This window comes from Amphiprion ocellaris, chromosome 13 (assembly GCF_022539595.1).
Source record: "Amphiprion ocellaris isolate individual 3 ecotype Okinawa chromosome 13, ASM2253959v1, whole genome shotgun sequence".
In the NCBI taxonomy this organism is placed as follows: Eukaryota; Metazoa; Chordata; class Actinopteri; family Pomacentridae; genus Amphiprion; species Amphiprion ocellaris.
Genome location: NC_072778.1, coordinates 20,291,856 through 20,315,641, shown reverse-complemented (window position 1 = coordinate 20,315,641; position 23,786 = coordinate 20,291,856). Strand labels below are relative to the sequence as shown.

Here is a 23,786-nt window from a genome sequence, read left to right as displayed (position 1 = left end):
AAGCCCCACATGTTGCATTTACCCACACCTCAGCCAAAGTCAGTACAGTTTTCATTGATATACTGTTAATATGTAGAGAAATGATAAAATCCTTGTGTGTTTTACCACAGTGTAGCATCAGGGCTCACCATGTTTGGTGCACGCTCCCAGCAAGTTCACGATGTTGAGGTGAGGACCAAGGTGACTCATGATCTTCAGCTCTGACATGAGTGCCTGAGTCTCGCTCCTCCTGGCTGTAGCTAGATGAAGGAGAGAGAGAAAGATGTGTAAAAGTAGGGCAGACAGAGGTAGAACAGGAAAACTGAGAACACAGAGAACAAGATACACTGTGTTCTTGCCAAAATGTTCAGTGACCTGCAGGCTGAAGCTTGAATCAGGCTGGAGACCAAACTAAAGCTCAGCAGGCTCACGGGAATATGGCACCAATGTCACAACATTTGACAGCCATGCAGGGGTCTCTGTGTCGTTCACACAAATTACGCACACGGCTTTCTGCTGTGTTTTTACATTGTGTGTCTTACATTTCAACATTTTCACTGCCACTTTTGTGCTGGACTGGGAATGTGTGAGACCGTAAGCAGTTGCCTCGACCACTCTGCCAAATGCTCCTGATCCAAGAGTGCGACCTGAAACACAAAGTGGGACAGAGTCTGAATGCAGCACACATTAGACCTGAAAAGAAAGGAGGAGCTGCTCTATTCATTAAAATATTAGCGTTTTGCAGATTTCTTTTCCCAAGGAAGCTGAGATGAGAAACTTGTTTATAGCAGATTATTTTTCTTGAGCCGAGGAATGCGTGGGAAGTGTCGTGATTAAGGGGAGCAGCTGACTACCAACAGCATGTCATCAGATATAAAAGTTTCAAAGGAGCTTTAAAAATGACATAGGATTGAAGCCAATAAAACAAGTTTAACAAACTTCCTTTAGTAGTCTAGGGGGGACTGTACCCAGAAGACCCAAACCACCCATGGCCCTAAAGATTCCCAGTGATAGCTTCAGTTTGAACTGTCTGTTCTCAACTGAGGAACAAGCAGCCTACAGACTGAGACAGACAAATAAAACATGATAGGGACAAAGTTTTAGTCACAACTAACAAAGACGAAAGTCTGTACCACATTTGAGGATGCAGTTGGGGTTTTTTTTACACTTGAGGACACAAGATTCTAAAAAATGCACATAAATACCCTCATAAATTGTTCAACAATTTATAAAAGAAATAATAAAATACATAATTCATTTTTGAACAACAAAGTCTGTCATTCATAGACGTGTCAAATGAAACATGATTTGAGGAAGTTAATAAACTAAACACAACAACAATGAACAGAGTAATCAGAAGCAGTTTAGTACCTAAACACATATATAAATTCAGATGACCAAGAGTTTTAGTCAAATATTATTAATCTTTGTTATTCTATTTATGAAATGTAGATAGATTTCTAATAAACTGATTACTTTCACATTTGCTTTTGTTGTCATTCCATTGCAAATGATCAAATATTTAGACCAATTTCAAAAAATTCACACATTAAAAAAAAAAAAAATGAAACCAAAGTAAAGTATTTGGAGGACTACTTTGAAACTCCAGATTATAAAAGTTCAACAAAAATAACTTGTTTTTGTTTTTTGCAACAACTGATTTCAATTAAAAGTATTTCATTTTAGTTTTTATATATATATATATATATATATATATATATATATATATATATATATATATATATATATATATATATATATATATATATATATATATATATATATATATATATATATATATACATATATATATATATATATATATATATATATTATTACAAAATGCTTGTTGTTTTGTTATTGTGTGCTCCCAGATGTGACTTTTCATGACACCTTAATTTTTTTAAATTAAAGTTTATTCAATTACTTGTCCAATATTGTACATTATAAATCAATGACACAATGAGAAACAACAGTGAAAATTTCAGGCTTTTATCTTTCATCGTTTCTGAAATACTGTTGTTCAAATCTGGAAAAAAAAGGTAGAAAGTGGATTAACGGGCATTTTTTTTTTAAAAAAAGTTCTAGGAATGTATTTGATGCATCAATCTAAAATTTCACAAATACTATTTTGAATATAAACAGTTTATATTCAGAAGGTTTCAAGCAAATCAGAGACGGTCGAGCAGAAAGCCCCTTATGATTTGTGATAAAAATAACATTTTGTTGTCTTCAAGGTTAAATGATTTATCATTTTATAATAATTTCAAGTCTCAATAAGTAGTTTCTCACACTTCTGTTAAATCTGCACTCCAATTTTCATCACTTTCTCCTCCTTGCAGGAAGACTCACCCAGCACCAGGTTGTCTCGGGGCATTTCCCAGGCCAGATCATAGGGAAGGTGGATGGGGTCCACATAGATGTACTCATGTCCGTCCTGACTCACAGACTCGATCACTTTCCATCTGATCTCGTAGCGAGGTTTCTAAGAACGCAAGAAAAGAAAAAAAAACGCATGAGCACATCACTTCAATTTTTATTCAGTAAACTTTGCATTTACATGTTAAATGGGAAGAGAAATCCAAGAAAGATGCTCAAGTTTGTCCTACCTTCCTCCATACAGCGATGAGGATGATGATAGACATGATCATGATGACCACTAAGGCGAGAACAGCAGCCAATACTGCCACCTGGGAGTACAGAGCTGCAACAGGCAACGTAGAACATCAGCCCCATTAGAAATAATGTCAGACAAAGAGTCTCCCATTCTCAGCAGACATAAGCCTTGAATATAAACACATCTGCAATAATCTTCTAAATAAAGTTATAGAGAGACTCATATTTCAAGTTCAGGTATACTACCATCCAGTCTTACTTCTTGCAGTGTATCTCTGAAGTATAAACTTTTCAGACTTTAGTATTATGTGTTTGTGTAGTCTCACAAACTGTACATTTTACACAGTGAAAAATGTAAACATGTACTTTGGAAATTCACGTGACACCTACTGCTGGACACCAGTTTGATGTCTCTTCTGTCGACGAGCCCTGCTGTGTTGTTGGTCTCACAGCGAACTGTCACCTGCTGGGGCTTCTGGAAGGTCACCTGGCTGCGCACCTGGCTGGTTTTTCGTGACTGGCTGTAGCTCACATTGGTCTGGATGCTCAGAACCTCCGGCTCTGGCGTCAGCGGCTGCCAAACAGCCGTCTGGTTGCTGCACCTGCACCAAGGGGGAAATCACAAGAGCTGCAACAGTGGAGGGTAAAGTCAAAGCGGTAACTTTGCAGCTAAAATAAATGTGTGTGTATGGTCAGCCCCCTAGTGTTCCCTGTGTGACACTTCAGTGATGGATAGTTGTTGGTGTGACTTACTTGAGCATGCTGTCACAGCTGTACCACTTGATGGTCGGGGTTGGGACCCCCTCAGCTACACAGGTCACCAAGTGTCTCTTCCCTGGGAGATGGTGGTCGGTCAGGTCTTTAATCTGGGAGGGAACTAAACACGGGGGGTGCAGCAGCCATTAATCATCACTGACTGGGAAAAAACAAGAATCTGTCCTCCATTGTTTTCTATTACTTTCATACAGTGAGCCGAAATGCACAAAAAAATACCCTGCAAGCCGGATTACTTCTAAGTTTCTTCTCACCTTGGACTTCCAAGTCAAAGGTCACTTGCTTTGTGTCGTCTTCATTGGTAACAAGGACAGTGTAGAGACCTTTCTGCTCAGTCCTCACCCTCACCAAGGTGAGCACAGTGACGTACCTGAGGGAGAAGGAAAAAATGAACAAAATGTACGGACTTTTTAAAATACAGAACTACTCATAATCTTGTATTGATCTTTTCTCTCTCCTACTTCATGTAAGAGCTCCAAATATTTGTCTGGAGAAATCTGGGATAGTGATTATATCCAACACAACAGGCAGGAGAGGCCATGAACTTGACTAGATATAGTTTATGATGCAACAAGTTATCCTGCACAACAAGTTGTGCTTTCTCTTCTCCACATATTAAGTGGCTTCCGAATGTCCAAACAAACTTAAAAACAAATTCAGTAGAATGTTTAAGAAAACGACTTTTTTTCTCAAGTTTACTATAAAATATGTGGTCACACTTGATGTTTTTCTTTCTTATATATCTGCGGTAAGAGGCCTCATGATGTTTGTTAACAGGCAGGTTTCTTTCTGTAAATCAGGACTTTAACTGTTGATATTCCTTCTTTATTTTGGGGGATTTTTAACATATGTGAAAACTGAAAAAGGATTTTGTCAGAAAGACATTTGCCAATTGTGACAGGGACTTTGTGTTTATGGTTCCTGTGTGATGAATGACGGAGTCCTGCCCTCTACAGAGGATCATGTTTCTCTCTGCGGAGGCCTTATCTGGTGATGACTGACAACAGCTCGATGCCTGCGGAGACTGTCACCCAATCAGAGGTCCAGAGCTAATTTTAAGTTTAATTCTATCAACATCTTCAGCTGCTTTGTAGCATGTGATGCCAGACAGACCCCACATGGATGTTCTACCTTATTTCATGCTCTTGTCTGATTGCAATGATTTTGTCTCCCTTGATGGTGGTGCCATCTTTGGTCCAGCGAATCCGAGGAGGAGGGTAGGCCTCGATCTCCACTCTCAGCTCCACGTTCTCTTGGAGCTTGGCTGAAATATTTTGATGCTGAGCAGGTTTCACGTCCACAAATCCTCTTTCTAAAAAACAGAAAACACATAAGCAATCAGCAATATGACATACAGTGCACCAAATGTATCATGTTTATGTTGAATAAAAAATAAAATCATCCAGAAATTCACACACTACTTCTTGCTTAATGTATTGATGCAAGTCTTAAGCCTGCAATAATTAATTTCCTAACAGTCTTGGGGACTGTAAAATCAATCTGATACAACAATACTGACATATTTAAATATGATTAAATATGCATTACTTACACATGTTGCACTGCTGTTTACAGGACAGTGTATATTTTTATTGCTAACATTTGACTCTTTATTGTGCATTTTTCAGTACATTTTTTATTCATAGTACATTTGACACTATCATAGCATTTTGCTTCTTAGTATACATTTCTAATGGTCTTTAGAAGATCAAAGCAAACCGAGCACTCCACCCTCTACATTGATGGAGAGGAGGAAGAGAGGGTGGAGAGCTCCAGGTTCCTCTGGGTCCACATCTCTGAGGACTTCACATGGTCCACCCACACCTCACACCAGGTGGGGAGGTCCCAACAGAGACTGTACTTCCTCAGGAAGCTGTCAGGCTCATCTCCCCCAAAAGCTGCTCATAAACTTCTATCGCTCCACCATTGAGAGCCTCCTGACCTACTGTAGTGTAGTACTGTACTGTAGTGTTGTTCACCTGCTGCACTGCAGAGGACAGGAAGGACCTGCAACAGGTAGTGAGAGCAGCAGAGCAGGTGACTGGGACCACACTACCCCTCCTCAGAGACGTTTACAGTGGCAGACTTCAGAGGAAAGCCAGGGGAATCACCAGAGACCCCTCACACCCTGGACACTCTCTTTTCTCCCCCCTCCCCTCAGGTAGACGTTACAGGACACTTAGAGTCAAAACCAACAGACTCAAAAACAGCTTTCATCCTCAAGCTATCAAATGTCTTCTCCCTCCCCCCTGAATGACAGTATCACATATCACAAGTGCAATATTCTTATCAGTGCAATCCATATTTCATGTGCAATAATCATAGGTAGAGCAGGTCTCTAACCACGAACCATTTCCATATTGTATATTGCTCTTATGTTGTATATATTTTAGGGTTTGCTCTTATGTTGTATGTATTTTTTGTGTGTTATACAGTCTATTTTCAATGCTGCTATTCAGAGAGTACCAAACCGATTTTCATTGTTTTCTGTAACAGTGACAATAAAGATGTATTCTATTCTATTCTATTCTATTCTATTCTATTCTATTCTATTCTATTCTATTCTATTCTATTCTATTCTATTCTATTCTATTCTATTCTACTCTATATTGATTTTTTTCTATTAGATTTTAGTTTTTCTATTGTGATGGTGTCACTTTGCTCTTTCTGCTTGCTACTGTAACAACAGAATTTCATCTTGGGGGTCAATAAAGTATTTCTGCTCTGCTCTAGTATCACATTTGAAGTAATATTGTGAGCTTGTTTGCACAAAGTTGTATAATCTTTACATTTTCACAAGATGCTGAGCTGTTATAGCAGTCATTCGGGGTTTTGTTTTGCCAAGATTCACTCTCGTTTAGTTCTGTGTTTGGTCTCCTCCAAACCCAGGGGTGAATATCTGGCTCCAGTGTTGTTATTGTGAGACTATTGCAGATCAAAATCAAAGACATAAAGGGTACTATAAAAGTGCAAATATCTGACAAGATTTGCAGAACAAGTCTTCATAGCTGTCCATATGAGCCGTCACTCTCTACAAGTTTCTTTACTAAAGCAATGTAATGCTGCTGCTCATTGTTGGGTTTCTGTGGCCAGACATTATGTGTCTTTTCCACCAGATGTCCAGTTTGGACCACTAAGCCGTCCAGGCCTCCTGTCTCCATTGAACGCAGAAGTTCAAGTGATTCAAGGGTTTCATAAACATGACACACCTCACTGCAGAGAGAGTAAGCATTCACAGACAAAATTCATTCAGTGATAGTCAGGAGACAGAGTGTGGAGAAAAAATTCACTATGGTGAATCTTGCTTTCATTGGCTCTCAATCTGCCACTCATAATATTACTTAGCTGCTTGGACGTCAACCTTCTATATGTTAATGTTTGTAGTCAAATCTCACTTACATAAACACATATGTAGCTCAAGCCTAAATATAAAGTTGCAGTATTGTTTGATTTGAAGGTCTGTTTCTCAAGGTATCACTCAGTGCAGCCGCACCATGTCAAAGATTTATTTCACACTTGGAACAGAAATAAATAGAAGTGATCTTCATTTCCTTTAAAAGCAGCACCTCTCCCGACTTAACTTGCAAAAGGTTTACATAGTAAGCCGCCTTCTCTCTGTCAGCGGAACACAATAATAATCTGTGTAGCATCAGTTTGTTTTAGTTTTGCGTGTGTGTGAGGTCTGTCTAACCGAGCACGGTGATGTTGATGCTGGCAGAGGCCGTCTGATCTTGGACTCCCTCGTGGACATTGCAGACAAAGTTTCCACCCTGGGCCAACCAGGCACGAGGGTAGATGAGGCAGGAACGCATGCTCGTGGAGGACAGGTAGTCTGTCAGCGGCTCGATCTTGTTTACCTTAAAGAAAGAGGGAAATGAAAAGGATGGTACATTTTACTATGATCAAGATTTAAGCGATCCAACATTTGCACAATGAGACTTAATGGAAATAGGTGTTTGATCTTTAGAGAATATAATCCTGGATATCACACAGTGGAGAGTGTTGGAAAATATAAGTCAACCACGAACATGAGGTAAAGCTGCGCCTTAATAAGAGTGACTGGGTTTGAAGCTGCTGGAGATTTTCTGTGTGGACTTTGTGCGTTCTCTTTTTGACTGCGTAGGTTTTATTCTGGGTGCTCTGGCTTCCTTCTCACAGTCCAAAGACATGCATTTTAGGGTACTAGTTGATTATAATTTAGTCAAAAGTGTGCATGCATAGTTGTCGGTCTCTTTGCGTTAGACCTTAAATCTGCTGAAATAGTTTCCAGCCCAGTGCAATCTTCTACAGGATAAATATATGAATGGATGGACAGATGCCCCCTTAAATAACATTACATTGAGCAAAAATGTCAGAAACATCTTCTACACAACTGAAATAAAGAATGTCCCCAGTAATTAAGCACTATGTGTTGTGAGTACAGTTTCACGGGGGGATAAAAATTGAGGTGTGTCTCTACATCTTGATACAATTTGGGCTGGGCCATGAGGTCTGAGAGCGATCACAAAGGGATAAGCTGAACAAAAGCGCCTTTCCTGCTATCCTCCTACTCACGTCTCCACCGGGGACATCCCAAGAAAAAGTTGCGATTTCCACTCCGTGCACCGTGCAGTTTACTGTCAGCGTTTCTCCCTGCTTCAGGATCGTCCTTGAGGCATTGATGTAGACGCCCAGGGCCTCTGGGACTGAGACGAGAAGACAGAGTGTGAAGGACAGGAGAAAAGAAGTGGTTAAGTGATTTAACAAAACAGCAGGTAGAACCGGCATTAATATTAATCAAACAATAATTTAGTATTTTCAATTCAATACTTTAATCTATTAGTCAGAACTGAACTTGGTAGCAGGCTCCTGTAGTTTAATGTCCCAACCACAAATACAAAGTGTCCTTCAAATTTTTCTTTGCTAACAGCTTGTCCAGCATTCTCAGAGCCAAATAACTGCACTCTAAGACCAAAAGTCCAGCAGTTATCTTTTTTTTTTTAAACTCAGGTTGTGTGAACATCCTCCAGTTTTCTAACCATCCAGAATGCATGGCAATAAACGAAAAGAATTTTACTTTTGGACTCTCAATACACCACATTATACAACATAAGCTGTTTGTCGAAATGTGATGGATACTTTATGGGATTTTTTTATAGCGCTTTAAAAAGATAGATTCATTAACTTTAACAGTTTGGGTGGAGGCTGGGATTGAATTAAAGGGGCCGACTCTTTGTGAGTGTTTGTGGGTTCTCTGGAGTTTCGGCACACGTGGGGGTGAGCTGATAATGACCACATTTTTCATTTTAGGACAAACTGTTTCACCAAGCGAACTCTGTAACCTGAGTACTCACCGACAATGCTGAAGACGTAGAAGGCCTGAGAGTCTTTCACTTCCCCGTTCAGCTCTCCACGGCACACATACGTCCTGTCTTCCAGCGGTGCCTTGAAACCCTCACTGGGAACATACAGCCCCCTGATGGGCAGCTCGGTGTCCCTCTCATACAGGGTGACACTGATGTTTGGGTTGGTGACCACGCAGGGGATGGTGCTCTCCTCACTGGTCTTCGTTACCATGCCGTGGGAGCTCTCTATGAACCACAAGTCAGGGTCTGGGGACAAATACATGACTCATTTCATTACATTTAACAATAATAATAAATCACACAATTGATGTGTCCCAAATCTGCTCTACATCTTACAGAGTGCACTGTAAAAAATTTATTGTTTTTAAAAAAAAAAAAAAAAAAACAAACAAAAAAAAAAACACTGAAAATCTGGATGCAAGTGTGCCAGGAGTACTATAACATTCAAAAAAAGAAAAAAGTGGTGCAAATATCTGTAAAATGATATATACTTTTTTTTACTAATTAAAACAGTAAAAATGTGTATTTTATGGTCACACAGTGTAAGAGAACTAATTACTATTTGTAAAATATCCAGATTGTTGATGGGGACATTATTTTTTTTGCTTTTTCTTACGGTATACATGTAAATCAATACTTTAAAAAAATTACTAGATTTTTATCTGTAATTTAACAGTATTATAATATACAGAATGTTCCTTCAAATAACTGCAGCCACAAATTTTTGCAAAATATTGATATTGTTTGTGGATTTAAATAGAATAAAAAAATTGTATCATTTTCTGATAAAACTTTGTAGAAGTGTAAATTGCCATTTATAAAATATACAGTTTTTTGTTTGTTTTTACAGTCAGCATGTAAATACTTTTCTGTGATTTTACTAGATTTTATTTGTAATTTAACAAAACAGGGAAAATCTGTAAAAGTTAAGAAATTATTTAGCATTCTTCCATTTTTGATATAAATGTTCTTTCTTTTTAATAACGGCAAATATTTGTAATATACTGGTATTTTTAGTGACTTAAATACAATGAAAAAAACTACATTTTATGGCCAAACACTGTAAAAATAAACACTCAAATTATCATTTTAAAAAGTACAGATTTTTGAGGTACACATTATGTACAATTTTGGTCTGTTTACTATTTTTACAATATTATTATTATTTGATTGGGTATTTATTTATTTAGTAGACATTATTTGTAATTTAGGGAAATTGTGTAAAAAAAAAAAAAAAGTGAGTTTTATTTTTTTACAGTGTGACTTCCACAAAGAGAAAGCAACATGTTTTTCTAGTGACTCTTCTGCAAACGTCATCCTGGAAGTTTTCCACACTGTTCACAACAGCTCACTCAAAAATCTGAATGTTTTCACAAGATCTTTAGCAAGCGCTTTGCCTTTTTAAAGTGTATTTTGTTCTATCAGTTTCACATTACATATTACATACTGAAAATCTGATTTGCATTCAGGAACTGAGACAGTAACGTTCCCACCTGACAAAAGATACCAAGACAGTTTTCTTTTTTTTTTTTCCATAAAGGACAGCTTTTACAAACTCACACACTTGGAAATTGAAACAAGGGTAAACAAACCAGGCCCCACCTGGAACAAACACAGCCACCTCCTTAGTTTCTCCAGTGAGTCGATCGATGCACTGATAGACGCCTGTGTGCTTCCAGCTCACGTTCCACAAGGTCAGAACGCTGGACGTTGTGCCAGTTTGCACGACTTGGTAGCTTTGACGGGCGTTTTGAACTTGTTCCACTTGAAAGTACGGCACATCATCTCTCTTAAACTCCCAGGTCGTGTCCCCAGAGCCAGAGCAGGTGAGGCTGACAGAGGAGCCCTCAGCCAGGACCAGCTCTTTGTCATCAGGTGTGATCTCCAGGCAGAACAGTTCAGTGCAGAAACACAGGAGAGCTGCAGTTTGCACAACAAAAAAAAAGGTCATGATGGAGGTCAGAGAGACGGCAGCATGAAGTCAAAGGTTAAATCAACAATGTAAGTCAGATCCTGTTCTATCTCTGCATGAAGAAGGATATGAGTTGTTCGGAGCAGATTAGCGGGAGAATAATGACACCATGTCAGTGACAGACGTATTTAACCCTCCTGTGGTCTCATTTATGGGCACCAAAAAATATTGTTTCCTTGTCTGAAAAAATTTTTAAAAATCAGCAAAAAAATTCCCCAAATATCTGAAAATTTGCAAATCCTTCGGGAAGAAAACTCCAATAATGCCTTGAAAGTTTCCCTTAAAAGTTTTATTTTTAAAAAAATCCCCCAAATTTGGCAAGAAAATTCTTGAAAATATTTTCAAAAATGAGTAAAAATCTTCCAAAAAGATCCTAAAAATATCGAAAGTGATTACTTATATATCAGTAAAACTTCTAATATTTTCTTTAAGAACATTCACCAAAAAGTCTACCAAAATCCAGCGAATTTCGCTGGATTTTGGTTGATTTTTTTGTGAATGTTCTTAAGAAACATTTTTAATATTTCTTTTTTTCCACCAAAAAATGTTCAGAGATTTCCCAAAAATGTTGAAAATGTGGACATCAGAAGTTTCGCTGTGAAAATATATTTTTTCCCCACATTTTCAAACTTTAAAACGAGTCAATTTTGACCCACAGGACAACGCAAGGGTTAAAATGGCAGAGGCGAGCTTCAAGGCATTTCAGTGCTTTAAATCAAAGAGTTACATTATCTCACAGGCTGATCAACTAATGAATGAATCAAAAAATGATGCCTTAAGACTCTATTCTTTGAACGTCCTTGACAACATAACTGTACAAACACTAAACAAACCGTTCAAAAATCCCTGTCCAATGCAAGTACAACTTTGTCTTAACTACAAGTCCTGCAAATTTAGTGAGACATAAGCTGAGACTTGTTCAATCATAAAGCATAATTTGAATATGCTGTAAGAAGAACAAAAAAGCAGTTCAGCAGTATCAGTTTGCTTTAATTGTAAAATATTCCACATAAGCTTGGCATCACGCTGTTCGCCTCCCTGCAAAAACTGCCTATCTTTTTCTTTTTACAGATTTTCACTTTTGTTTTGTTGGAGTTCTCACCTGTAAATGTAACTGTCAGGTGAAGCGTGGATCCTGTCACCCTCCTCATGGTGGAAGCCTTCTACCACTTTTATTTGTTCTTCTGCAAACAAACAGATGATATAACAGCACCAGTGAAACTCAGTGTGTTGTTTCTGGAAAACCCCACATGTCACATCAACTTAGTAGTGAAAAAAAAAAAAAAACAAAGATCATTCTGCCCACGAAGTGTTCAATAAGTTCAGTGAATCTGAGGAAAACAGCAGTAAGATCATCCTAAATAAAACTCCACTAGTGTTTACATCTGTCTACAAGAGATGAGCTTCATATGATGGATTGATTCTGGCCCTAATGAGCTCCAATGAGTCGGGTTAAGTGAGAAAATAAATCATGTCAGAACAATCTGCTTCTAATGCAAGAAAATGACACAAAATTGCCCTGCTCATACTTAAAGGAAACAAGCAAAAAGCATTTAGTTGGTTTTCAAGCTGCTCTCTTTAATGGTAACACACACACACACACACACACACACACACAATCTGAGGTGCAGATGCAGCTCACTCTGGAGGTATTTGATGCCTCGCTGCACCCGGACAGAGCAACAATGTCTGGCTCTTTTTGTTCCCGGTTCACCAGCATTCTGCCCTCTAACAAACGGGTCACTGTGTGCAGCTTTTGCAACATGCTCACTGGCAACAATGCTGCGTCTAAGCTATTCTAGAGCCGTGCTGAGCCATTAATTGGTTTTGGTATAAACAAAAGTGAAAATGAGGGCATTCACATACGCCGCTGACAGAGCAGTGCACTTCCAGTTTGGAAAGGTTGCCATGGTTTTGCAATACTCATGGGATGTCCTGCGGTACACCGATGTCATATCAACGTCGCAGGTTTCAGCACCTACTGAGGTCACTGAACCTCACCATCGTCCAATCAGAAATATTTACCACCGTTAGCGGAGGCCTTAAAGTTCTAATTTCACAGTTACAGGTCAGAGGAAAAGATGGAAGAGGGGAGGGCCGGTTTGTTGTTATGTTTGGGATGGGGGTTAAGGCCTGCAGCACACAGACGTCTGGAAACAGTTAAGGATGGATCACAGGCCTCTACGCAAGAGGGTGGGAAAGAGAGAGAGGGCGGAAGAGAGAGTCTTGGGAAGAGCGAGGGTGGAGGAGGAAGAGAAGGAGTGAGCCACTGGAAAAATTGCGAAATGTATCTTGAGAAATCTTGCTCCATTTAACATTTTTAGTTGATAAGTCACTCTAAATATACAATCCCTATTTTAGGAAACTGGAGTATCTCTATGCATTATGCAATAAAACACAATACTACATTTCTCCATCTTATCTAGAACTGTTTTCAGTTTTAGCCATTTAATTGAGCAGCTCTATCTTTACTGAATCTATCTAACTGTATCATGTTTTAATTGGCTACATTTTCAAGTATAAAAGGAATCAATAACCTGATCAAGCTGGTAGAGGTGATGAGCTACATAAAGTTCTGTGACCAAAACCAGCTATTTAAACCAGATACTCGCTGTCTCTCTAAATTAACTGCCTTTGGCACTTCCGCTCCCAAAACGAAAAGCTCAAAGCTCTTGAGTTGCTCCAAAAACATGACTGGTCCATTTCCTCCCCCGCCTCCTGGTTCTAATAAAAAAGGCTTGACGGAGAAGCAGACACAGTGAAACCAACTATTTTTTTTCCCTCTTCATTGTACACATGCACACATAAACATTCTCCCTGGCACATATTGCATGCTGCATGTATATACAGAACGCACATGCTCTATTACAGCCCAGCCCCCTCCATCCTCCATACACTACCAACACACAGAAACAGACCTCTCCCCCGTTTCCCCTTTTTGTCACTGGTGTCTGTGTACAGTTCACGTTCCCACAGTATTACTCTGAAATTTTCCCAGGACCGCTGATACACTTGGGACCCTGCTGGTGATGACGGCAGGAGCGGCGGGGTCGCCTCATCCCTGGGGGCCTCGGCAATAAGCAGCAAGGGCTCCGTCCACTGAGGAAGCCGTACATCAGCGCTCAACAAGTACCAGCAGACCTCAGTGTCAGTGATGATGACTTAGAGCAACATGAGCCGAATGCAGTGACACCGAAGTCATGTGTCATTTGGCAGCAAGACAACTAACAAATCGTACTCTGACTGGATGCTGATGCTTGTCTGCTCAAATAAGCCAAACTGCAACAGTAAGGGATACTGCAGGATGTGAATTTACATCTAAGATGAAACTGCAGAAAACCACCTTTGTTTAACAAGAACCTAGGTGTTTTTTAGGGCCTTTGAAAGGGGTGGAAAAATAATGTTTGGCTACTGCAACATGATAAGGTTTCATGTTGACCAATGGACAGTGGGGGACTATGAGTGGAGGCCTTTGAGAGGGAATCTGACTCTTAAAATGGGATGTGCCTTCTAGGATCATGGGCTAAATGCAGCCAGAGGACCTCTTCTACAAGAGCAAACTCTGTTAGAGAAGATTCAGGATTTAACAACATGCAACAGGAAAATCAGAGTTGTAATTCTGTGAGTGCGACTGTACATTTAAGAGTGATACTAAAAAATGTCAGAAAAAAGACGTCACTTGTGCAAGGATGGAACAAATAATGTTATGGAGTGTTAAAAGGGTCAGGACACATGTGAATCTGCCAAGAAGGTCTGGCAGCATTTCAGTGGCTTTAATAAAAACACTTGGTAGCAGTTTGAGCCCTGAACCACAAAGTTGCTCTTTGTTTGAACCACAATAACAACAGAGTCATTTACAGTAAGAGATGTCCACAATGTCCATAAATTAAGTCGAGTCAAGTGGTTCTCAATCAATGCACTCCTGTCGAGGACCTGAAAAGATTTGAAAAACAATTCTGTAAACCAGATGTTTATTATTGTCTTTTTAATCTTTGAAATGAGATCCTGCATTCCTGCTGTAATCTTGGAGGTCTGACAAAAACAAACAGTGTTTTTGTGAGCGATGGCACAGTAATCACCGTGAAGGATGAATTGTTATCACTCTGTATGAGTTTTCCCACAGATGCTGGGAATTTGGTGGCTGATTGACCCTTCCCGGTTTTCATAAACAACCCTGCTTCACTCAGAGTGTCACCAGCTAACGAGGAAAAATGCTAAAGTCAAATCAGCGGGATGCACGCAGCCCACGCTCTGCCTCAGGATGCAGTGTGTAAACGCCAGTCCCTCAGCAGGCTGTAATCCCACTCCTGGGATTATCTATATATACTGTAGCTCCATGTTTCGTTTAGACATCTGGCAGTGATAAAGCAGTCCTCAATGAGGTGGGAACTGCTGTAAGAACCGCATTTGCAGCCAACTGTTTGCTTGAGTGAATCCCAAGGGGGGAGAGCTTGCACTTGGAAAAAGGAGGAATAAGTGTAATCTATAACAAAAGAGGGAACGTTTCCCAAAAAGCTGCCCGAAGTGCAGCTGGAGAGCTCCAACATCCTGTACGGGGAAATTTTCTGGCCTTATGTGGGTGTAAAACAGTGATGCATCACTGACACAGCAGACCATCACAACCACAAACCAAATACTTGCAGAGACAACGAGAGATGCCACAATGAGTTTAAGACCAACTGCACTGAAACTTCTACAAAGGGGGAAAACATCTTTAAAAAATAACAAGCTGCACAGAAAAGACGTAAACTCACAATCAGAAATGAGGGGAAAACAAAGTGAAAATAGAAAAAACAAGCAGGAAAAAAAAGCAATCGAATTCAAGAACAGACCAATTAGACCAATGACAAAGCATGAACACGCCACAAGAAAACATCACAAAGCACCAGACAGTGGAAAAAACAGCCAAGGGAGCGTGCAGACGTACGGGTTCTAATTTATGGGAAACACCACATCAAAGCACAGAGTGGGACAGCAGAAGGAGCGCACACTCAGTCTGACATCACAGGCAGTGATGTTTACTCTGCTGAAGTGTCCAGGAAGCCGTGATCTGCAAAACAAACATCTCCAATTTAGCGGTCACTTCTTTCCAATGCAAACAATTATAGCTCAGATAAGGCAGAATTTGATCTATCGCTGACACCGAACTCTTTTTTTCGGACATGTACTCTATCATACGCAGCACGGAATAAATGCACAGGCCATATTTGTCTTCTTAAGTTTTCATTTTTAGCAGGATGTCAGGTTTTTTCGACGTATCTCTGACCAGCCGGACTTTGGCGAGCTCTGTGGGAAAAAAATGACCCAGGGTGTCCTTGTTCAAACAAACCTCCATTTTTATCACCCATCTTGGACTGACCATCCCCCCTGAGGAAAACCTTCTGGTCCCTCGGCAGCAGACCCACGATGAACTGTTTCCACCCCGGACGGCCTCCACGTCCACCACCTCCGACATGACTAATACAAATACTACACATTACCAGAGCTGTAAAAATGACTAATAAACCCTAGGCTGAAGAAAAATTGTGCTGCGATCTCTATGTGTAACTCGCAGGTTGTCAGAATATGTGAGCTATTGTAAGCAGGAAATGCTTAAGTATATCAATCTCTCTGTGGAGCCAGTGCTCATGTCATATGGATTTTTCAGACTATAAAGGAAGACAGTGAGATTTCATACATCTCCATACATGTAGAAATATCCTTGCAATGCAAAATTGCTTTTATTTGCTTTGTTTAAAAATTCCTGGTGCAGTATGCGGCTTCTAAAGCAACATGAATAGATTTTTTGGCCACTTGGGGCCAGCAGAAACAAACTCTAAACACAACAGGTCTTCCTCAATTCCCATACTCAGACAGTTCAAACTTGTCAAGTCACCTTGGGAGTCCTGACTCCTCAAGATGGGAGGAATATTTGCAATCTGAAGAGCAGTGATCTTGCTGACAGCAGCAGCTCGTCTGGGCACTGATGATTACACAGGACAGCTTACTGTACTGTGACATAACTCACAGGTCAACAAACAGGGAACAATGCAAGATTGACAGCAATATGGTGTCAGAGGAGATTACTCAAAGGAAAAACCCATGTCTTCATTTTGTTTATATATGGCATATTCATTTATTTATTTGTGTGCCTCTGTGGACAAACGTGACTCAAACATCTACCTACAGACAGACTGGCAGCAATGAACATTTTTATTTCAAGTCTGAGATCAAATTTGGTTTTCCAGTAGAAATGATATTACTACATCTCAGAAAACATGTTAAAAATATCAGAACTTAGTAACATGACATAATAGTAGTCCTTGAATGAAAACTAAAATAGCTTGGCTCAAAATCAGTAACCGACCTCACATCTGGGGACACTATTCTCTTCCCACTGGCTTGCAGACCCTTGGGTCTTGCCCAAAGCATTCTCGTTAAAACAGGCACAGCAAAGACGCTTCCGGTTATTTGATCTGTACTCGGCTAGAAGCAGACTTTGAATTGTGTAGATATTTGCTGTGACTGGTGACGTTTCACAAGGCTGCAAAGCAGAACTACAGACAAGAGTGCAGATTGAGAGAGTCAAGCATCACCTTTGAGCTGATTTGTCAAGCTGGTTAGAAATCTGTTTTCTAATCCCTCTGCAAATATAAATCTAATACTCACTCTTCTTTTTGCTCTGTTTTTGGTCTCCACCACTACCTCAGGGAAATGTCTAGTTCCATTATCTAAACCAACTAGTTGAAAACATTGTTTTTCTGCAATCTGCTGCTGAGCTGGTCGACTGTAGTGAGTTTACCAAAAACAACAGTCTGTTGTGATAAAAAACAACCCTGATGATATGCAAAAAATACCCAAAACAGTAATGATGCAGGCCAGAAAGCCAAAACATTAATCAGAGGGATGCCACAGTGTTTGGAACAGCTTTAGCAAAAGAAGAGACAAGTGATAATTCTCTGTGAGTTAACTACAACTGATAACTCTTGTTCTCATTTGACTTGTTTCTGTATTGATCCACATGTATCTATTGATTTTAGTAGCTTTAATAGAACAGGTAATTTTGACCTCATGTCCTCTCACTCACTTCTGTCAAACAATATAGACATCATACCCCACATATTTTTCCACTCCAGAACCTTTTGCGTCATAACATTTTTTACATTTTTGGTGGAGGACTTTTGGGACATACTGAGGCAGTAGAGAGGTCTTCATTTGTTATGACAATATGTGGCTGACAGAAGCAGTTTGTCAAAATCTGTGACTCCCTTGCACTGACCCCAAACTACATTTCACAGTTGCACAGCTGGACGATGAACTTTGTAAAGTTCTCAGTCTGACAGCAGCCACTTGTGTGGTGTAACTTAAGAGGCCAAAGCTGCACGAAGCCATTTCAAGCTTGCATTATCAGGGCCAAAATATTTACTATTACAGTTGTTCACCATATCTTTTCAACATCTTTTGGTTTTGCATTTGGAACCAGTGCTTGTGAGGTCTTATCTTAGACACCAAAGTGATTCTGTACTCATGCTGAGGCAACACATGTTTGGGAAACTGCGGATTTTGGTTTGTTCCCTTTCAAACAGTGCTGTAAATGCTGTTTGTAGTGGTGGGGGAGGTGGGGTGTGTGTAAAGGGCTTCTGGGTAAAACTGATTTCTGTAGAATCACAACCTTGGATGTGGGAAGCGTTTGATATCAGTATAATCATGTAATTTTCTCCTAATTTGGGAACCTAAATGACCAACAAGTGATTTCGATATTTTTAAAAAAAAGAAAAAAAAAATTCGAGCAGCTTCTGTCATTGAGGTCATGTATTTGTGCCCTAAGCAGCAAAATCTCAGGTTGCTACTAGTGAAAAGGCAATTTTATATCTGCCAGTCAGTTCAAATTGCTTTCTCAAAGGGGACACAGTGGTATATGCAACTTATGCAGATGGTGCAACAGTCCTTTTCCTGCACACCTTTGCAATAAAAAGCTATAAGGTATAAGATCTCCAGTCTCCTGAGAAATTAATTGCACCTTCATACACTTCTAGCCCCTCCACTCTTACGCCCCCCTACCCCCCACCCCCTCTCCCTTCCCCCCAAAAAAGGAAACAGCTGAACACAATTAGGACTGGCTGGTTTTCAATTGCATTTGTTCGGGAAAATTAGGTATAACAGTGACAGATAATCACAACTCCAGGTGATCACTTATGCTATTTGTGCAGCGCTGGGAAAATGTTATCTTATGTAAAGTTTGCATATCTAATGTTATTTTACCTTATAGATCTCTACTCTGACAGAACCAGAAACACCCAAACTGAGCAAAATTCAGCTTGGTCTCTTTTTTGGTGAAAATCCTTATCTTGTAAAAGCAGCAGACTGTTTTTCTTTGTCCTCTTTTCCCACTCTGCACTGTATCACCAATTCCAATGTGTTTGTGTTGGAGAGTGGACAGCACAAACTCCAGAGAGCAAGCATGGTGCTTTGAAAGAATCTGATGGAGACCAAAATTCCCTGCTTCAAATCTGTATTGTTCCTTATGTAGTAAATTGGGAGAGAAGCTCATAATACCCATACACAGTTAGAAGAAACAGCCAAATTCTTTAATTGAGCAAAAGTAGGAAACCACAATGTAAAAACATTCCATTACATGCCAAAGTTTTTAATTTTACTTCAAACTCAAGGACTAGTTTCATGTTTTGTGTTTACATCCATTCTAGGACAAAAATGAATACTTCTGTTATCATGATTTCCAATAAGCATAGCTGCATTGAGATGCTTGTAAAATGACCTGAGAACACCAGAATCTTTTCAGTTTAGGACCTAATACTCACTCATCTATGTGACTGACTGCATCATCTTTCTACATGGCAAAGAATTGCTAAAGAAATTTAAAAACATTATTGTGATTTACAAAGATTGAAAAGCTTACAAAAAGATCGGTGACCAACTAAACGTCAGTGGAAACACAATTGCAGCAGTAATCAAGAGGTTTAGAACGGACCATAGTACCATAAATCAGGGCTTCAGTGGCTCTCCTCCTGAAATGAGGCCATAAACAGTGCAATTTTTACACAATTTAGCTCTGAAAAACCAGATGGACAATTATTTCAGACTTGGCAAAGGTGGAAATCTGTAAAAATCAGAGTTTCTATGACAGTTTAAATAGTCAAAAGCAAATTGCATCTCTGTGAACAGTTTCAAGGAAAAAAACGTGCTTCCTCTTCAGCACAGCATTGCAAAGAAGCATAAAAATAATCCTAATCAATAATACTAAGGAATACTGGGACACATTCTTTGACTGGAAGAAGGCAAAATAAAGTTGTTCTGCTTAAGCAGGACTACCACAACAGCTGCATAGTCCTGACAGTGAAGCACAGAGATGGGAGATTGATGATATGGATGATATTCAACATTGAAATTAAAGTTCAGTGGACAAAAGCAGGAAATACTATTTATAGTCTTTAAAACTCAGATTTTACTGACAGTTGCCTACAAACAAAAACAAACACACTGTTTTTAAGATTGAATTGTTGTTAAATCTTGATTCATGGAAACAATGTTGTGACAAAGTGGCAGTTAAATCTATGACAACACATAATTCTTAAGTAGTTTTTTATTTTTTTTAAGTTTTGCTTTCAAATGAAATGACTATTCATTGACATCATCATGCATACAGTGGAATAAAAAGTAGAAGCGCATGATAGAAGAAGTACAAAAAAGTACCATAAAATGGAAAATCTTCCAATAAAGAGGCTCAATATTCCACTTAAGTGCAGTATATGAGTAAGTGCACTTAGTTTTTGTACTTTCCCTTCAATATGTTTGGACGACTTCTCAGTTGCTTGGCACTTTTCTTTGTGATTTGTGTGACTTCCTTTTAAAATTCTGATATTCTAACAATAGAAAAAAATTATAATAAAATAAAATACACGTTTCCTGAATGATTCGTCCTGCAGGAGTGGCTGTGCTTCCTGGCTGACGATGAGATGCAGCTGCCTGTCAGCTCTGTGTAAATGGGTGGGAGGGAAAGAAGGAGGGAACAAGGGGGAGGCCAGATGGACGGGCAGCAGTACAGGATGCTTTATTGCAGCACCACTTAGTGCTTGTCATTGAAGCTTTAAGACTACAGTATAAAGTCTAAACACAACGATAAAGATGAAGTGACGTACAGTGAAGCACAACTCTCATAGCCATTCAATGAAACAACAGCTCAGTAAAAAAGAATGAATGACGAATTATGAATCAAACTACAAGGGAATGAGACAGCAATCGACAGATAGAAAACATACACTCATTAATCAGTGCATCCCTATTCATGTGTGCTCTAAATAAGTTTTTAAACTCTGTATTTCATCCAGACATAAACATTGTGACACTGGTTCTCAGATCTCGGTGGTTCAGCAGCTGTGTGTTCAGCTCATGGCATGAAGGATAAATCACAAGCAGACAGAATGAGATCAATGTGTTTCAAAACTTGCTGCCGAGCTCAAACTGTTACATATCGGCGCTCTGGAGCACATGTGAGCTGAATCAGACTTCTGGCATGTTTTCTGCATGGTCATAATGTGAAGCACATTTTCTCAAAGCGGCTGGCATGCAAAGAGCCCAGAGAGCCAGGAAACAGCTGATGACGAAGGATTAGGTCTGGGCCAGGGCAATGGAGCCGACTGGGCTGCACAACATCAGGGGCCGGGGAGAAGAGCTGCAGTACATACCAGCAGCCTGACGCACAGGGAGGAAAATCCCCACTGATCAGGAGAGAAATTAAACTTCACTATGTTTTGCAAAGCTCGCTGTAAAGAACTGTCAGATCACATCTACTGTTTTCAAGTAGATGCTGTGAAACACTGAGCAGGAACATTCAGGCCGCGGTAAAACTATGAAATGAATGCAACAGAGTCTAATACCGTTGATGGTAAAAGTATGACATGTATGCAGCTTTCCAGCACTTCATCTGCAACAACAGAACTAAGACAATGCCTGGACCAAAATATCCACAGAGCCAGAGAGGATCAGAAACTTCAAAAGGAACCCTCTATATGTAGAGGAGGAGAACAACATGCATGAAACACATGCCAGCAATGTTTAGATTACAACCTTTGCTAAGGCAAATGCTCTCATATCAAGAAGGTCATCTGTATACTGAAGATTGATGTGCAGTTAAGCAACCCAACAACTTAAATACCGCAGCAGCCATACATGGCAGGGAAGTGGGGAGGCTTTCAGGTGCAAAACATATGGCAAATTAGAGCGAAAAGACATGCATGCCACATGTGTCTCAACCATGAAACAGCTCACAGAGTCGTAATGTAACTCATTCCAGGTACTAAAAGCTTCTCCTGTGATGAATGTGAAGAGATGATTCAACAGGTTGTTTATGTCTGTGTTCCTCAGGCGGTGTATGAGAGGTCTGTGTTGGGAAAAGTGTGACCAAAGCATAAAGCTATCAATTTAGGCTGGTGTGTGTTATCACTCAAAGGAAATCCATCCAGCGCTAAAGAGGATGCTGGTGACAGTGAGCGACGCCACGTCTGAAAATAATGCACAGCCGTGGTCTTTTCAGTGAGCAATGCGGAGAAGATTGATTCTGTTAGGGCCATTCACAGGGGAGGAAAGAGACCGATGGTTTAGCGTTGAGGACCATCAGTTCACTCAGGGTGACTGAAGAGGGCTGTATAAACAAGCCCTTTAGCAGTGAAGCACAAAGTGGAGCGCATACAAACAGCTCGCACTATAAAGCCCAGTATGTGTGTGTGTGTGTGTATGTGTGTTTGTGTGTGTACTGAAGACCCTGGGACATCTTGTCAAACGTGTTCTCATAGACAGGACGTAAACAGTGTTAAAGTTGTGTAAAGAGTAAAGCAGTGTCTGTGTACAGAGATGCAAGCCATCACTATACTGATGTTTGAACAGGTTGCTCATTCTCTTTCACATCGTAATGCCTGGTGTGTACACATTCAAGTATGCGGGTGACAAATCCCACCAACAGAGACACATTAACTAGCAACATCACAGAACAAAACAGAATTTAGGCTCGTCCTGATTGACTTGTATCAAATAATCTTTCTGATTTAATTTCAGAAAGCTACATGAACTTTGAGTGCAGTGTTACAAGGATGAAGTACATCCTCTCTGTGTCAGATGGCTGTGAAATTAAATCTGTCACAGTGGGCTAAGTGAATTTTCACCACTTTGTACAGCACATCTTCACTTCTGCCAGCAGCTGCCGGGCAGCCGTGACTAACAGTGAAAATCCTTGACAGTGACAGAGAAGCAACACCTCTTACCTTCAGGCTGGTCCTAGAAGCATAGATGAGTCTCCTCTCTCCGTCCAAAGAGGCTGGTGGCCAACAAAAGGAAATCAGAGGAGAAGTTTCCCGCTGGTTGTCTCGACAGGGGCGGCTGCTTCAAATGTATAGATCCCTCAGATGTTCAGAGTCTGAGGTTAATCTCTGCTGTCCCAGGAGTCTGTTGGAGGAGGTACCGCACTGAGCCTGGCTGTTTGCTTAGTCAAATCACAGCACCATGGGGGTCTCTCTCTCTCTCTCTCTCTCTCTCTCTCTCTCTCTCTCTCTCTCTCTCTCTCTCTCTCTCTCTCTCTCTCTCTCTCTCTCTCTCACGTAGAAAAAAAGCCTGCCCAGCACTCAGAAAGAAAGAAAAAAAAAATGATCCCAATGAAGAAACACACATACACACTCCTTCACTGACAGATTCACACAGAGCAGAGTGTCAGTGGTCCGGCCCTTCTGAGGCTGAGCAGAGAGAGGGAGAGGAGGGAGGGAGTAGTGAGCAAAAAAAGGCAGGAGAGGCAAGTTTCAAAAAATAAGTGAGCGAAGAGAACAGACAAGAGGGGGGAAAACTTCAAAATACGAATCGAGTTCTGCTTGTTGTTCTTAGGTAGCAGCTCAGAGGTCCCAAACTGGAGCGATTTGTTTATGAATGGAGCGGCGAGCAACTGGAGGTGAACTGAGACAGTCTCTATTGGCAACAGCAATCTGGACCACATCTAACCCCTCCATAAAACAACAAACACAATAAAAAGGGAAAGAGAAAGAGTGAGAGAGTGAGTGAGAGGGCCAGGAAAGGAAAAAAAAAGGGTTTTGGCAGAGCTCGTGGTAGCCTGCTTTGGAAAC

General features: G+C 40.1%; 1 protein-coding gene across 1 annotated transcript in view; it reads right to left on the bottom strand.

Annotated features, from left to right (window-relative positions):
• pdgfrb (platelet-derived growth factor receptor, beta polypeptide) overlaps positions 1-23,222 on the bottom strand; it is a 32,804-nt gene extending 9,582 nt beyond the window's left edge. The window contains exons 1-14 of the mRNA XM_023271688.3: positions 22,941-23,222; positions 11,789-11,870; positions 10,317-10,634; positions 8,703-8,960; positions 7,924-8,054; positions 7,061-7,226; positions 4,501-4,681; positions 3,624-3,739; positions 3,349-3,472; positions 2,986-3,197; positions 2,589-2,683; positions 2,332-2,464; positions 522-626; positions 129-239 (exon numbers count right to left, since the gene is read on the bottom strand). Of these exons, the coding sequence (XP_023127456.2) occupies positions 129-239; positions 522-626; positions 2,332-2,464; positions 2,589-2,683; positions 2,986-3,197; positions 3,349-3,472; positions 3,624-3,739; positions 4,501-4,681; positions 7,061-7,226; positions 7,924-8,054; positions 8,703-8,960; positions 10,317-10,634; positions 11,789-11,837 (1,999 nt within the window). The 5' untranslated portion in view covers positions 11,838-11,870; positions 22,941-23,222. The remainder of the gene's footprint in view (positions 1-128; positions 240-521; positions 627-2,331; positions 2,465-2,588; positions 2,684-2,985; positions 3,198-3,348; positions 3,473-3,623; positions 3,740-4,500; positions 4,682-7,060; positions 7,227-7,923; positions 8,055-8,702; positions 8,961-10,316; positions 10,635-11,788; positions 11,871-22,940) is intronic.
• Positions 23,223-23,786: the final 564 nt, after the last annotated feature.